We start from the raw sequence: 15,042 nt of genomic DNA on the forward strand, positions 1-15,042 counted from the left end.
TTTGGTCTAGAAAGATGGCTGTCTTCTAGTGGAGTTTCTCTCTTTGGTCTAGAAAGATGGCTGTCTTCTAGTGGAGTTTCTCTCTTTGGTCTAGAAAGATGGCTGTCTTCTAGTGGAGTTTCTCTCTAAGGAACGTGCTGTTCATTCCAGTCCCACCCCAAGTGCTCTGCAGTTTGTTCTGAGAGCCAAAGTGCCAAGGAACGCTGGGTCTTCTCTCCCCCAGACTGCAATCTCTAGAGCCGTGGTTCTCGACCCTTTCACAGGACTGCCTACGACCATCAGAAACCTACAGTTATGAAGTAGCTGTGAAAATGATATTCTGGTGGGGTCACCATGAGAGAAACTGACTACAGGGCTGCAGCATTAGGAAGGTTGAGAACCGCTGCTCTACAGAGACTCACAGCTCGGGTCTGATCCTAGCATGGAGTAAAGCATCCCCCAGTTAGAAACTTGTGCTCAAACTGTTGGTCTATAAAGCAAGGGCTCAGCATGCACACCCTATTGCTCTCTAGGGCTAGAAGACAGCTATGCACGTAATGAACAGTACCTGCTGCATAAGCCTGACTACCTGAGTCTGACCCCAAAGCCTACAAAGGAGGACAGAACTGACTCATGAAAAAGTTGTCTTCTGACAGACACACTTAAAAAAAATCCGACTGCTCTCTGAAGGACATATTTTAAGAGTGAAACTAACTTCAGAGGCTCAGTGAGCCACATCCCCCTTCAAATAAGAATGCTTCTAAAGAAGTGTAGAGCCCACTGAAAGTACAAAGATGCTCCAGGCATAGCTAGTACCAGGACCCTGGTCTCTCAAACACTGGAAAGATTTTTTTTAAATAGTTTTTTTGTTCATATAATATGTTCTGATTACAGTTTGCTCTCAACTCTCTACCCACCCAAATCTACATTCTTTCTATGTAAACAGGCATCTTAAAATAATAATAAAATAAGATAAAAACTGGAATAGGACAAAACAAACTAAAAGAAGAAAAAGCACAAGAAACATATAGACACAAAGAAACACGTTCACACACACAGAAATCCCCTAACAGTGTTCATTGGAAACCATAATATATACGCAGAAGACTTGTAAGACAAAAAAAAAAATATAAGAATAACATCCAGACAAAGCATTATGAGCTGAGGAAGCTTCAAAAAACACTGAGCTTGTTTTGTGTCGGTCAACTAGTGAAGTTTAAAGTCCAACAGCTTCTTGAATGAACACTAAGTCCAAGCAGATTCAAATACAACAGGTTAGTAATTAGAAGAAAGCAAAAGGAGGACAGAGACGGCACAAGGGCACCAGAGAGCCAGTTCTAGCTACAACCCTATCTGCTGCCCACAAAATGTCTGAAACGTGCTGATGAGATGAGGAGCACGGTCTGCTAACATCTGGGAAAGATGTTCATGGTTGTGTCTTCACAATCAAGTTGATTTTCCTACCGTAACTGGGCTGGTCTGGCTGAGAAGTCTGAGCAACCAGATCTTTATTATGACGCAGAAAGAGGATTGTGTTCCTCAGAGTAAGCGCATGATCAAAGTATCTCTGTGCTTCTCCTTCACCAGTACTCTGAACCTAAGCCAAGAGAAAATAGAATTTTTATAAAAATACCACTCTCATGCCATCTACCCTAATAATCATGTAACATGTGTATAAAGATACTACAAAAACAAAACAAAAATCCCAAACAAAAAGTAATTAAACTTGCCCAGGAAATACTGAAACAAATCACCTTAACCAATTTTGCCTAAGTTTCTATGGTAGTTTGAACATAACTGGCTCCCCCATAATCTCACAGGGAGTGGCACTATTGAAGGTGTGACTTTTTGAAGGAAGTGTGTCACTGTGGGGGTGAGGGCTTTGAGGTTTCCTATGCTCGGGATACTGTCCAGTATCTCAGGCGACTGCCTGTTGCCTCAGCTCCTCCTCCAGCACCACATCTGCCTGCATGCCTCCATGCTCCCTGCCATGATGATAAAGGACTGAACCTCTGAACTGCAAATAGTCCCCCCAATTAAATATTTTCCTTGTAAGAGTTGCCATGGTCACAGTGTCTCTTCACTGCGACAGAAAACCTAACTAAGACAGTTCCTCACATAGCTAAGGACAACAATTTTAACAATTAAATAAACTGCTAAACAGCACATTTATAATCTCTACATCCCCTATATGATTCAAAGAAAGAAAAGTTCTAAAAGCTAGCTCTGCTTCATCCAAAACAAGTACAAGAGTAATCAAGAGATCGTAAAATGTACGGTGAGGCAATAAAACAATAACTAGCAACACAACTGGAGGAATAAGAAATAAAGACTGAAGACATGAGACCAATTGGTAAGGATTATTTCATATTTCTTTACAGTAATGAATGCAAAAATCCTATAGAATAGTAAAAAAACTATGACATAAAGAAATTATAAAATTGGGGCTGGAGAGATGGCTCAGAGGTTAAGAGCACAGACTGCTCTTCCGGAGGTCCTGAGTTCAATTCCCAGCAACCACATGGTGGCTCACAACCATCTGTAATGAGATCTGGTGCCCTCTTCTGGCTTGCAGGCATACATGGAGGCTGAACACTGTGTACATAATAAATTAATAAATCTTTTAAAAAAAAAGAAATTATAAAATCACTACAAATTCTATAAATAGAACATTTAAAATACAAAATGCTTAACTAAATCATAAAAACCTACCAAAACTATTAGCCAAGGAACGGTCTGATAACACATCATGCAAAGAACAGAGGACAGAATAAAACATTCAGTGAAAAGAAGAACCAACAAAACACGTGAGGCTGGGCTTACCAGAAGGGAAAAGGGGGTTAAAAGCAAATACAGCTGATGTCTTCAAGACACTAACAGGGACAGTGACAGCAGACACAGATATGATACTCAGGGACACTGTTCCAGATTGAAAACAACAGGAACAAAGCTTAAATAAAACTGCCTCAGAGCTTACTTACCTCAGTCATACCAAATTTTAAAAAATGAAAGATTAGAAAAAAATAAAGATATTACACATATTAAGATATCTGTTGTGGGACAATGGTCTTGTACCTGTCACCTGTATTGTTTTAATAAAACACCCATTGGCCAGCAGCCAGGCAGGAAGTATAGATGGGGCAACGAGAACAGGAGAATTCTAGGAAGAAGACTCAGTCTACAGTTGTCACCCAGACAAAGAGGAAGCAAGAAGAGCATGCCTCACTGATAAAAGGTACCAAGCCATGTGGCTAACACAGACAAGAATTATGAGTTAATGTATGATGTAGGAGTTAATAAGGAGCCTGAGATAATAGGCAGGAAAGCTGCAGACATGCCACCCTGGTGCACTGACCTTCTCTAGCTCTATAAGGAAGCTGTCCAGAGACTCGTCCGAGAGTTTGCCTACTTCAAACATGGTGACTGCGTGGCTTTTCAAGTTCTGCAAAAAGAAGCACAATAGTAAAGCTCTGGTTCTCCTTCCTTCTGTATGCTAGTAACATTTCTTATGCTTTCTGATCTATTTAAACTGAAAGAGACAACATGTGCAGCTGGTTCTTCCACCTACAACAGCAGTCCTCACTTGAAACTCTCACTGTTCGAATGAATCTAAGACACAGTTGGTTGCTTTCAGGAGAGCTCTGAACTTAAAGACAGTTTTTACAAAGGACTGAATTATTTTATATCTCATCCCTACTTTAAACATCATTATACTGAAACAAACATTTGACTTACTGGTGAAAGATTTCCCATCATTAAAAACGCAGTAAGAGTGGAGTCAAATAAGAATGCAATACGCTTTGTATATCCAGTGGACAGACTCAAACTGCTTATACTGGCTGTGTCAGCTGAAAAAAAAAAATCAGAATACAAATCAAGGCAATGAATGCTTTGTTTTGCTTATCATCTAAAATAAGTTTTTTGCTTCAGGTTTATCTGATAGCCAAATAAACTTAATTAAATATATATTTTAGTCTTAAAACATTCAAGTTTCTTTTTTTTTATTTTGAGTAAATATGGTTTATTTGGGAAACAATCCCTGACAACACAGGCAATGTTCTCAGTAGAACAGTTTGTCAATTTTCTAACTTTCTTTAGCATGTAGGGGGATGTCAGACCACTGAACCCAGGCATCTCACAAAGTAGGTGGGTTGCCTTGGGGGCAACCCTTATCTGATCAAAAATTCTTCTCACATCAGCAGTGAGGACTTGGGTGTCACCCCAAATCTATGTAGCACAAACTGGCCTTGAATTCCAATCATCCTGGATCCAGCTTCCCAGTACTATGACTACAGGTATGTACTAACATCTTATGAGAGGAAATTATTTTAATTTTAAAAGTCATTTAAATTTGTGTTAATGTCCTAGTTAGTCAACTTGACACAACCAGAATCTTTGGGAAAAGAGAAACCTCAATTGAGAAAATGTCTCCATTAGACGACAAGTCTGGGGCTTATTTTCTTGATTAATGACTGATGTGGGAGGATTCACCCTGCTCAGGCAGGTGGTTCAGGGAAGTCTAAGAAAGTAGCTGAACATAAGCCTGAGGAGTAAACCAGTAAGCAGCATTCCTCCATGGTCTCTGCTTGAATTCGTCTGCAGATTTCTGCTTGAGTTCCTGTCTTCACTTGTTGTAGAATATTAATTTAAGATGTGTTACATTTGTTTATGCTGTGGAACAATTGTTTTAATGATGCAAAGATGTGCTGCATTCTTTTATGTTGAATCTATTTAATTCTGTGAAGCTGTGTTTACTGTGCCTGTCTAATACACCTGATTGATCTAAAAAAGAGCTGAACAGCCAATAACACGACAGGAGAAAGGATAGGTGGAGCTGGCAGGCAGAGAGAATAAATAAAGGAGAAATCTGGGAAGAAAGGGGGAGCAAGAGAAAGAAAGGAGGACATCAGGGGTTAGCTACCCAGCTATACAGCAAGCCACAGAGTAAGAAGTAAAGAAAGATATGCAGAAATAGAGAAAGGTAAAAGTCCAGAGGCGAAAGATAGATAGACAAATTTAAATTAAGAAAAGCTTGCTAGAAACAAGCCATGCTAAGGCCAGGCATTTATAAAAAAGAATAAGCCTCTGTGTGTATTTATTTGGGAGGTGGGTGACAGATCTCCCAAAGAGTAAAGAGTAATAAAACAATCAACTACATTGGATTCCCTTCTTGATGAATTATAAGTTGTAAGTGGAAATAAACCCTTTCCCTCCTCAAATGGCTTTTAATCATGGTATTTTATCACAACAACAGAAGAGCAAACTAGTACAGCTAATTTCCTTGAAAACCAGGAAATAAAATTCTTGATGATAGCCAAATCAGTAAGTGGGGGTCTTGGATAACAAGCAAAACAGGAGAAAAGCTACCCCAGGTTCCTTCTACCCTCAACTTTCGAGCCTGTGTCTCCCTTTGGGCTTAGCCTGCACTTTCCCCTGCACTGAAACGGCCTTCCCTAACTGGCCAGTGAACTTGCAGTCACTCTAAAGGAATTTTGGGTTTTTGTGGGGGTTTTATTTGTTGTGGTTTTTTGTTTTGTTTTTTTTTATTGTTTCTTTGCAGCCCCAAACACCACAATTGCTTGTTCTGGGAGCTATGCTCACCTCCTCCCCACTTAACTTAATTTCTAGAAGGCAAGTGCCATATTCTTATTATCTTATCCCTTCAAGACTTACATAGTGTTCCCAGTATTGGTAAGGACTCAGACTACACACTAAATAAGAAATCTAGCACAGAGCTATAAAGGAGACGGAGAGCTGTGTCTGGAAAGATGGCAGACTACAGATAGCTGTAAGTTAAACTGAGTTGCTGCTAACCTGGGTCTTCTTGACTATTTGTATCAGTGTCAGTAGCCGAAGAAGCTTCTTGCACAGGACTCCTACTTTCCCCGCCATCCCATGATAAAAGCATCTTTTGTGGGTCTAAAGTGCTCCTATTAATGAAGAATACATTCACTTTTAAAAAATCACACAAAGGATCTCACATGAGCATAGCTACTGAAGTTGGTATTTATAACTATGAACAATCCACTAGAACAGAGGCCAATACACAAGTGTGAAGCTGAGATGAGCTCTCAAATTGCTTTGGATGCAGAGAGGAAGCTTTATAATTAGAGCTCAAGCATAGGCTTCAGGGAATCTAAGCTCTCCTAACTTACACATTGTATAAAATATCATATGTACTATTGTCCTAAACAAAGCATTCTTGATTTTCATCACATTATACAGAAGGTCCATCACACTGAAAAGACTGAGAATCACCTCAATGGCATAGTGAATAAATAAACTTCCTGCATGCAAAATTCTTTTCAAAAGGAAACTATCATATTGAATAAATGAATTACTTTAATCTGTTCACAGATGGAACATTCTTCCATGATGAATGAAGTTGATCCAGATTTATTACTTGTCCTTTCTTATGGGCAAAACCCAATCGACAATACATTGAAACAGCATTCTGAAAGGAATATAAGGAAAATTAGCATTAAAACAAACATCAGAATATCTGTAGAGAAAAAATACACTGTAAGAGACTATGCCTCTGGTGACATGCAAGCATTTCCGTATCTTAGCTGCAGAGCAGTCTGACCAGGACCGCCATCCCTAAACCCTCTTCTACTGAGGACAGAGGCGCAGTGTGGCCACTGACCGGGCCACCTCCTGCTGACCACAGTAATGTGAGGACTCTATTCTACCTGGTGGAAAACAGACTTAGTCAGGGCTTCTCATCTCCCCCTTTCTTTCTGCAACCATCTTTACCATGCAGATTTCCTCATGCAGCCAATAAGGATCAGTAATATACCATGGTAAAAAAAATCAACTAGCAAAATCCACCCAGTACTCACAATATGAATAAAAGGTAGAAAATAACATACCTTCACCAATGATAAGTCTATCTCAAGGACATTTGCAAGCTAGGAAACAAAAGTGAAAATTACTGTTCCATTCTCAGAATTATCAGCATATCCTTTAAAAATGTTTTTGCCACACTTACCTCTGCAACATTAGTGTGCTCATCTATTGACACAAATATCTTATAGAGTAGAGTTTCAAAATAATCACCTTGTACCCGATTCATTACAAAACCTTCCAGAGGAGGAACTGAAATAAACGAAACAGACTTTTCTCAGGCACTAGTTTTCATAAAACAAAAAGTGTAACTCAAATGCCTATGCAAAGAGAGAAATTCAGACAGAACAGAGCTTTTCTGCACTTCTTCCGCTCCATAGCAACCTTTCCAAAGTTCCCAGGCCAGGCCACACACACCATCTACACAGAGCTGTCTAAAGGGTTCACATGGAACTATCAGAATTACTGAGGAAGGAAATACTAGACAGTGCAAGCCTGGTGAAAACACATGGGAACAGAGATAAGCCTACAAAGGGTTTGTTATGTATGTGCTTTTGATGCCTCACAGGCCAAGAAGAGAGTGAGCAACAGACACTGTTGGAAAGAGTTTATACTCCTTGGAAACAGTGGAGTCTGCAGAAGTCACTAACATCTGCTCCTCCTCATTGGCCAGAGGTCAATCCTTTCTTTAGCACACAAAGCGGCCAACCATGGTAGAATGCTCACCACTCAAGCTATCTCTCTCATCTAGACACTTTGATCTGACTTACCAGCAAGCTCTGCCTAGTTAACAGTCAAGGAGCATGCTCTTGTTCGTTCACATCCTTCCATGCATACACTTCCCCTCTAAAATACCCCGGGGAACAGGCTGGCAAAATAGCTCACTGGGTGCCAAGCCCAACAACCCCTAAGTTTAATCAGCCCCACAGCAGAAGGAAAAAATAAGAGTCCTGAAGGCTGCACTGTGACTTCCACAGCATGTACCTGCGGCACATGCACTCGCGGACATAAAATAAAATGTAAAAAAATAAAACCTCATGGAAAAGTGGGGTGCATAGGACACTAAATTATTCCCAACAATAAACACTAAACGTTTCTTCTTAGAAATATTTTAGCAATTCCCTATTTGACAACTTAATTCTTATCCTACAATACCACTATGTGCAAGCATTTACTGAATGAATGCTTGCTAGGTGCTAACACCCACCAAGTAGATTACATACACCATTTTGTCTTCTAGCCCTACAAGTTGTACAGTTTTATAATTATCCCTTTCTTGGAGATACCAAGGTACCAAGAAGTTAGGAATTTCAATATATAATTTATATCTAGGATAACAGGATGAGACAACTCCTTATAGATATATAAATCCATTTCTAACATGTATTACATTAAAATAAAAAGTATGAACCAAAGCCAGCTTCTTAAACTATGGGTCAGAATCCAGGGTTGTATTTTTTTTTAAGATATTGGCCATCCAAAGAGAATGGAAGTATTATTTCATATCAAGTATAAAAATATGTTCCAGACAGACTACAGATGTGACATATTATTACAAATTTTTAGTGTGCATATATAATTTTTCGATATTATTTAAGAACTTCATTAAAGAGTTACAGAAAAATACAGGCACTGAAGCATAAAATACACACGTAGAAAAAAAGATTTTAAGAGCCAAAGAACCAGGATATTTGCTGTGAGACAGTATCCTCTTTTGTTTTTGTTTTTTTGGTTTTTTGGTTTTTTTGTTTTTCGAGACAGGGTTTCTCTGTGGCTTTGGAGCCTGTCCTGGAACTAGCTCTGTAAACCAGCTGATCTCGAACTCACAGAGATCCACCTGCCTCTGCCTCCCGAGTGCTGGGATTAAAGGCTGTAAAACAGTGTTTCTTTAAAGCGGAATAAATGTGTTGACACTGGAGTCTTCCACAATCACCCCTCTAAGAGTGTTCATTCCTCCGCACTTGACTGTCCACCACCCACAGGGCCAGATCTTTGTGGACCATCTGGAATGCCTCTTCTGAAATAGCTTGCGAATGTTTCATACTGAATTTGAGGGCTTTACCCAACTTTACCTTTGTGGGTTATTCCAAGAAAAGGACCAGACTAGAGAGGTGACATGCAAGCCGAGTCAAGCATCTGTCTACACCAGCTAACTGCCAACTACTGAGTGAAGCAGAGCAGAATACGCTGCTGCAGTGAAGAAGCCGTCCAGTCAACCCTCCTCTGCTCTCTCCAGTGAACTGAAGAGCTACTATACAGTCCAGTGTCATGGCACACAGGAGGCAGAGGCAGGAGCCAGCCTCAGCTACATCCAAGTTCGAGGCTATGGCTATGTTAGAACCTCAAAACAAAAAGGTGCTAATGAAAGTCAGTGTTAAAACTGTAAAGTCAGTATTAAATCGTCAGTAGTTAAAACAGACTGAATGAACAAATCCACTAATACAACTTCTGAGTGAATCTCAAATCAAATCAACTTATCGGATAAGAATAGGGACTAGAATAAATCTTACACACATTTCCAACAGTGAGAAAAGTACTACCACCATTTCTGTCTCCAAGGACTCATTTCCTTGTTAACAGTCTTCAAGTTCAAACCTTATTCCACTTGATACATCACCAACTTCAAACCTAGATTAACTAAGCTAGTGTTCCACTTCTTTTTAACTGTCTCTCCAAGCTTCAACAGAATTCACAGAAGCATACAGTCTACAACGCATTACTGGGCTGAGGATGAATCTCCTGACATGCTAACTCAAATAAAGATCAAGATGTGCCCCAGCCTGAAAAACAAGAGGAAATATTTCTGGGATCAGCTCAATTACCCTCTGTTTCTCCACATCGAGTCATTCTCTGGAGTCTGACCCTTCACATTCTTTCTCACGAATATTAATCATAATCAGTGACAATAGCTGAATGACACTAGAAAACATATTACAAACATCTAACTATAAGTTAGTACTACAAAATTTAAAATTTTAAAAACAGTAATTTTACTTGGGATTGTAGAAAATTTATCTTAAAGTTCTATTTTAATACAGTATATATATCAAAATAATGTGAGAAATAAGAACTTATAATAAAACCACAATCGGTTAAATGTAAAAATAAAAATCTTCTTTAAAAAGTCCAAATATCTAAAATTACAGAATGATTTGTGTTAAACTTATTAGGTGATACATACCATTTGACTTTAAGCAGTATTCAAAATAGAGTACAAAACGGCAGCCCAGACTTACCAGCTATACAGCTGTCATCTGATATGGGCACATCCAGATAAATAAAGCCTTTGTTATACAAACCTACAAAAACAAAAGCACCTTATTTTAGATGGGACACTATAAAATAGCATTTTTTTTCTACAAGTCTGATTGCTGGCTTTCTATGTCTTAAACTGAACACTACATAAAGAAAAAGAAAATAGTATAAGAGAACTAACCAGATTTTCTAAATCTTGAATTCTTACATGGTTTCTGAACTACAAATCTCTTACCATTCATTTGTGTAAGTCTGTAATTATAAGGACTAAGTCTGTATAATAAAGAACTAAGATCATATTTCAAGTAACATGACTTAGGTAACAGACTCAATTTGGACTAGTACAGCAATTGGTATTATCAACTGGTTTTTTTTTTTTATAAAGACTTGCACTTTTTTTTTCTTATTTATTTCATGTGCATTGGTGTTTTGCCTGCACCCTGTTTCCCCTGAGACAGAAATTACAGACAGTTATGAGCTGCCATGCTGGTGCTCGGAATTGAACCCAGGTCTTCTGAAAGAGCAGTCAGTACTCTTAACCACTAAGCCATCTCCTCAGCCCAATTATCAACTGTTTAAAACAAGTTTTTGCATTGATGAAGACCATGCCTATAAGCACTTACTGTGTACTACGTTGTAATCTAGTGACCCAGCGAGTTGAGGGCCTGAGTCAATGATCTTATCAATAGCGCCTTTCTCAGGAAAAGTGCATATCTAAGAAAAAAAATAATAATTTCAATTAACTTCTGTCCTAATTAACTAATTTGCAAGTTTCCTAAAATGTAATCACATTGGAACCCATGACTGACTAGTGTATGAAATGAACCTTATCATTGCCATTCATCACCTTAGAATTTAAACAATAAAACTATGCAGATAACCATCACTTAAATTGCCAAACTAAGGTGCCGACAGGTTAGATATCAAAATCACCATAAATACCAACATCTGCCAGTTGGTAGTAAATGCTCACTGATAAACCAATGTTTATTCTTTTTCTTTAAAATGGAATCAGATACATGAATGCAAATCCTTATCAAAAAGTTCACTGAGAAAAACTCTACCTGGACAACAATGGTGCAGTTAGGACAAATTATGACAGGCTGACAGCTCTATTGGGAAGGGCTTCCAGCGAAGCAAAATATCCCACTTTAAAATGCCCTCCAGAAGCACAAAGACAAATAAATAAATAAATAACAGTGAAAGGGTCACACATATCCTTCAACCTACACAGATATTCCATGGTCTCTACCCTTTCTTCAATTAGCTTGGATGAACTTCTGTGGATAACACTGCCTTTTGATCTTGATTCTACTACCCCAACAGGGACTGGACTACCTGAGTATCTATCAACTTGGACCCTTTCTGGCCTATAACTGGAGTCATTTAGTTAACAGCTTTGTGTTCACTTTCCTCATCTGCAAACTGAAGCACAAACAATACTTTCTCCTTGGGTTGTCATGAGCCTTAAAGGAGACAAGAACAGGGGCTGGAGAGATGGCTCAGTGGTTAAGAGCACTGCCTGCTCTTTCAAAGGTCCTGAGTTCAATTCCCAGCAACCACATGGTGCTCACAACCATCTGTAATGAGGTCTGGTGTCCTCTTCTGACCTGCAGACATACAGAATATTGTATACATAATAAATAAATAAATATTTATTAAAAAAAAAGGAGACAAGAACATAGTCACATTAGTGTGTAGCACATGTGCACAAAGTCAATGCTCAAAGTTACCCATATTATTATGGCTGCTAGGTATGACATCATGTCCCTTTACACGAGACCACTAATTAAAGAGACCATTAATTAAGAACCCAAATTACTGTACATAAATCAAATAATGCCTCCTGCACCATTAAAGATTTTGCAAACTCCATCTAACCTACTAAGATCATTTTGAATTACTTTGATTTTCTGCAGGAAAATCAAATGTCACCTTTTAAAACATTATGTAATTAAAAATTGTAAAAATAAGTTAAAAAATAAATATTCTGGTTTTAATCTTTTCTTTTTTCCTCTGCTTTTAGTCTATAACAATCTCTACCTTGATGTCATCTTCTGTGATATATCCAGCCTGTACCACCCACCATGCCTCGATGGCAATTTCCACTGGCTTTATTGGTAGAAGATCACGGGCAGTTTTCCTTCTGAAGAATTTCTGCAATAGTACAATATTTAAGTATTTACAACCAATCCAAATCACCACTTTTTTCTACCATCATAAGACATTACAACAGGCTAAATCTTTTCAAATTTTCATGTTTGAATTGCTAATTCATCTAGATACTGTAGAGTCACTCTTAATTTATTTTAAAATAAGTTACTTAAACCTAGACTTCACTCCAAAAACAAATGAAATGAAACCCCAGAGGCTAAAACTGCATTTGAAAATGTGAAATTTTACCCATTAAATGAATTCCGGAGCTAAAATGGACTAATAAAAACACAAGCAAAAAGACATTAACTTCTAAAAATAAATGTTACGTGTTAGAACTCATTAGCTGCTTAAGCTACAACCTGGTGAACACTGAAAATTTATTCACTGCTCCTATGAGATGCACGCTAACTGGTTCAAGTTAGAGCCTAGTATTTCTACCACTCTAAACCAAACTCTGGGTATCTAGTTCTGACAAGGAAGCTCTAAGAACAGAGGGATGACCAACCTTTGAAGATCTACACTGGTTCATCAGGTCAATATACTGGTTTCTTCCTATGCCAAGAAGCCGCAGACCTGAAAGTAAGTCCTTCCTTTAATACATCTTGAAATCTGAGTATACACTCAATGACATTAGGAAAACTTCCCTGTTTATAGTCTTAATAGCTGGCATGATCCATCAATATCAAAAAGAATTCATCACACAATACAGATGAAACCTCAACTTTGGGAGAGATGAATCCAAGTTGTCACATTTGACAATGCTAACGAGGACATGTTGAAAAGCAGAAGTCCTCCCAGTTTTAAGAAGTAAAATTATGCTTTTCAGCAGAAGTTTCTTGGGCACAGAACAACATCACGTGTTAAATAAAAAATCTCACTAAGATAAGCATAGTGAAACACAGCAGAGCATGTTTGTGGAACTCTGCACGCTACTGTAAGGTAAGATTCCTGTGAGCAAGCTGTCCTCCTTCCATCAGCAGACAAACAGCCTATAGAATAGCAAGAATGTCATTCTCTAGAATAAAGGTTAGTGTGGAGCCTATTCTATCTACTGCTGGTCAGAGAATTAGAACTCACTTCTATTCCTTCAAGGTTATTGTCTGTTTCTGTCTCAAACAAAGGTCCCACCTTGACTGAGACCAGAAAGTTCTGCTCTCTCAAGGTTATTGTCAACAGGTGTGGCTAACATCCAGGTATTTCAGGTATTAAGAAGTAGATCTGTTTAACAAAGGTCTAAGGAACCAACTAAGTCCCTTCTCCCTTAGGAAGATAACTATGGATTCCACCCAGGGAGTGGTTTGCCTACAATTCTATTTTGGTCTAGGGTGTGAGCAATAGTCTTGTTCTGGCAATAGAATGTTTCACTGAGAATGTTTTCCTTCAACTGGTCTGTTCGCCTCTTTATGTCGTATTAATGAAGTTTTTATCTTACTCCTACCTTTTGGAGGTCAATGGCAATTAAACACCAAACACCAGTGATTTCAGTATTTACTGGAACTCCTTTCCCGGTGCTATCCTGTGTCTCTGTTTTATTACTTTCACTCGCATCTTCAATCTCTATACTTATTATTCTAATCCTCATGTCCCTACCCTGGTAAGAGGTACACTTGTTGAAGCTAGTCTCTGACAGGTTAGTCCTAACTTTCTGACTGCAAAATATTCTTCCCATTGATATTAGGCTAAATCTCACATCTGATTTATTGTATTGTGTTTTTCTTTCTTTCTTTCTTTCTTTCTTTCTTTCTTTCTTTCTTTCTTTCTTTCTTTTTTTTTTTTTTTTTTTCCTTTTTTCTTTTTTTTTTTTTTTTTTTTAGTTTTTCGAGACCGGGTTTCTCTGTAGCTTTGGAGCCTGCCCTGGAACTTACTGTCAACCAGGCTGACCTCCAATTCACAGAGATCTGCCTGCCTCTGCCTCTGCTGGGATTAAAGGCATGCGCCACCACGGCCTGGCACCTCACATCTGATTTGTATTGTGCAATGAAGTTCTCATTAACAATGTTGCTCTCAATTTTTATTCAGGTCAGAAACACAAAATCCTAATAGACAGCATGCATACACAAAGTCATAATCTAAATGTTACTCCTTAACAAGTGGGTACTCACAGTCAGCAGCAGTAAAATTAGGCAGCGAATCATAACTTTTCTCACTGTTCATGATGTCCTTTAAAAAAGAAAAAATATAAAATATGAAAGGTAACTTTCCTAGATAAAAGGATATATATTGCTACAGCCAAACAGAGCAACAACTATTATAACAGGAAACAGTGGGTCACAGCTGACATCCTAAAACACGCATGCACCACTGTGGTACTAAGCCTGTGGCCTCAACATAATAAATGAAGGTTGCACTTTTCGGTCTAGGTTTCTTAGAACACTCTGAGTCCCAGACAGTTGCACTGTAGTCTCTATTAGAGCTCAGGGTTCTAGTTTTTCCACACTTCATATCTGATTCTACCTACATTCCTACCGTGAGAGAAGGCCAATAGTGTGTCAACTCTATCACCACGTATCGAAAATACACATTCTCAAGCAAGATTCTAAATTACCTCCAAGTCTTTGCTCCTATTTCAGTTAGTATCAAGTTAAACTTAGTATCTGGCTTTTTCAATTCCAATCTTCTCCAACACCACCCAACTATTTACTGTTGGAGAAGACCCATTTTCAACCCAGACTTGACAATCATTTCAGAACAAAGCCCAGAGAAGAGTAAGCAGGTGAATGTAATTGAAATGGAAGCTGGTAAATGTACAGAATTCTATCTGCTCTACCCCAAACCTCGTGGAAAGCGGAAAAAGAAAAAGAGACG

At 38.5% G+C, this 15,042-nt stretch overlaps 1 protein-coding gene and 1 non-coding gene across 2 annotated transcripts in view; both read right to left on the minus strand.

The window, feature by feature from the left end:
* Positions 1-15,042, minus strand: part of Fam91a1 (family with sequence similarity 91 member A1) — a 40,283-nt gene that overhangs the window by 19,016 nt on the left and 6,225 nt on the right. The window contains exons 4-15 of the mRNA XM_005354576.2: positions 14,340-14,397; positions 12,743-12,810; positions 12,124-12,237; positions 10,704-10,794; positions 10,062-10,124; positions 6,971-7,077; positions 6,852-6,890; positions 6,321-6,433; positions 5,794-5,909; positions 3,715-3,827; positions 3,335-3,421; positions 1,444-1,576 (exon numbers count right to left, since the gene is read on the minus strand). Coding sequence (XP_005354633.1) covers positions 1,444-1,576; positions 3,335-3,421; positions 3,715-3,827; positions 5,794-5,909; positions 6,321-6,433; positions 6,852-6,890; positions 6,971-7,077; positions 10,062-10,124; positions 10,704-10,794; positions 12,124-12,237; positions 12,743-12,810; positions 14,340-14,397 — 1,102 coding nt within the window. The remainder of the gene's footprint in view (positions 1-1,443; positions 1,577-3,334; positions 3,422-3,714; positions 3,828-5,793; positions 5,910-6,320; positions 6,434-6,851; positions 6,891-6,970; positions 7,078-10,061; positions 10,125-10,703; positions 10,795-12,123; positions 12,238-12,742; positions 12,811-14,339; positions 14,398-15,042) is intronic.
* Positions 4,089-4,241, minus strand: LOC113456766. Its single transcript, XR_003377507.1, has one exon. It is a non-coding gene; the product is annotated as a U12 minor spliceosomal RNA (small nuclear RNA).

The sequence above is a fragment of the Microtus ochrogaster genome, chromosome 15 (assembly GCF_000317375.1).
Source record: "Microtus ochrogaster isolate Prairie Vole_2 chromosome 15, MicOch1.0, whole genome shotgun sequence".
Classification (NCBI taxonomy): domain Eukaryota; kingdom Metazoa; phylum Chordata; class Mammalia; order Rodentia; family Cricetidae; genus Microtus; species Microtus ochrogaster.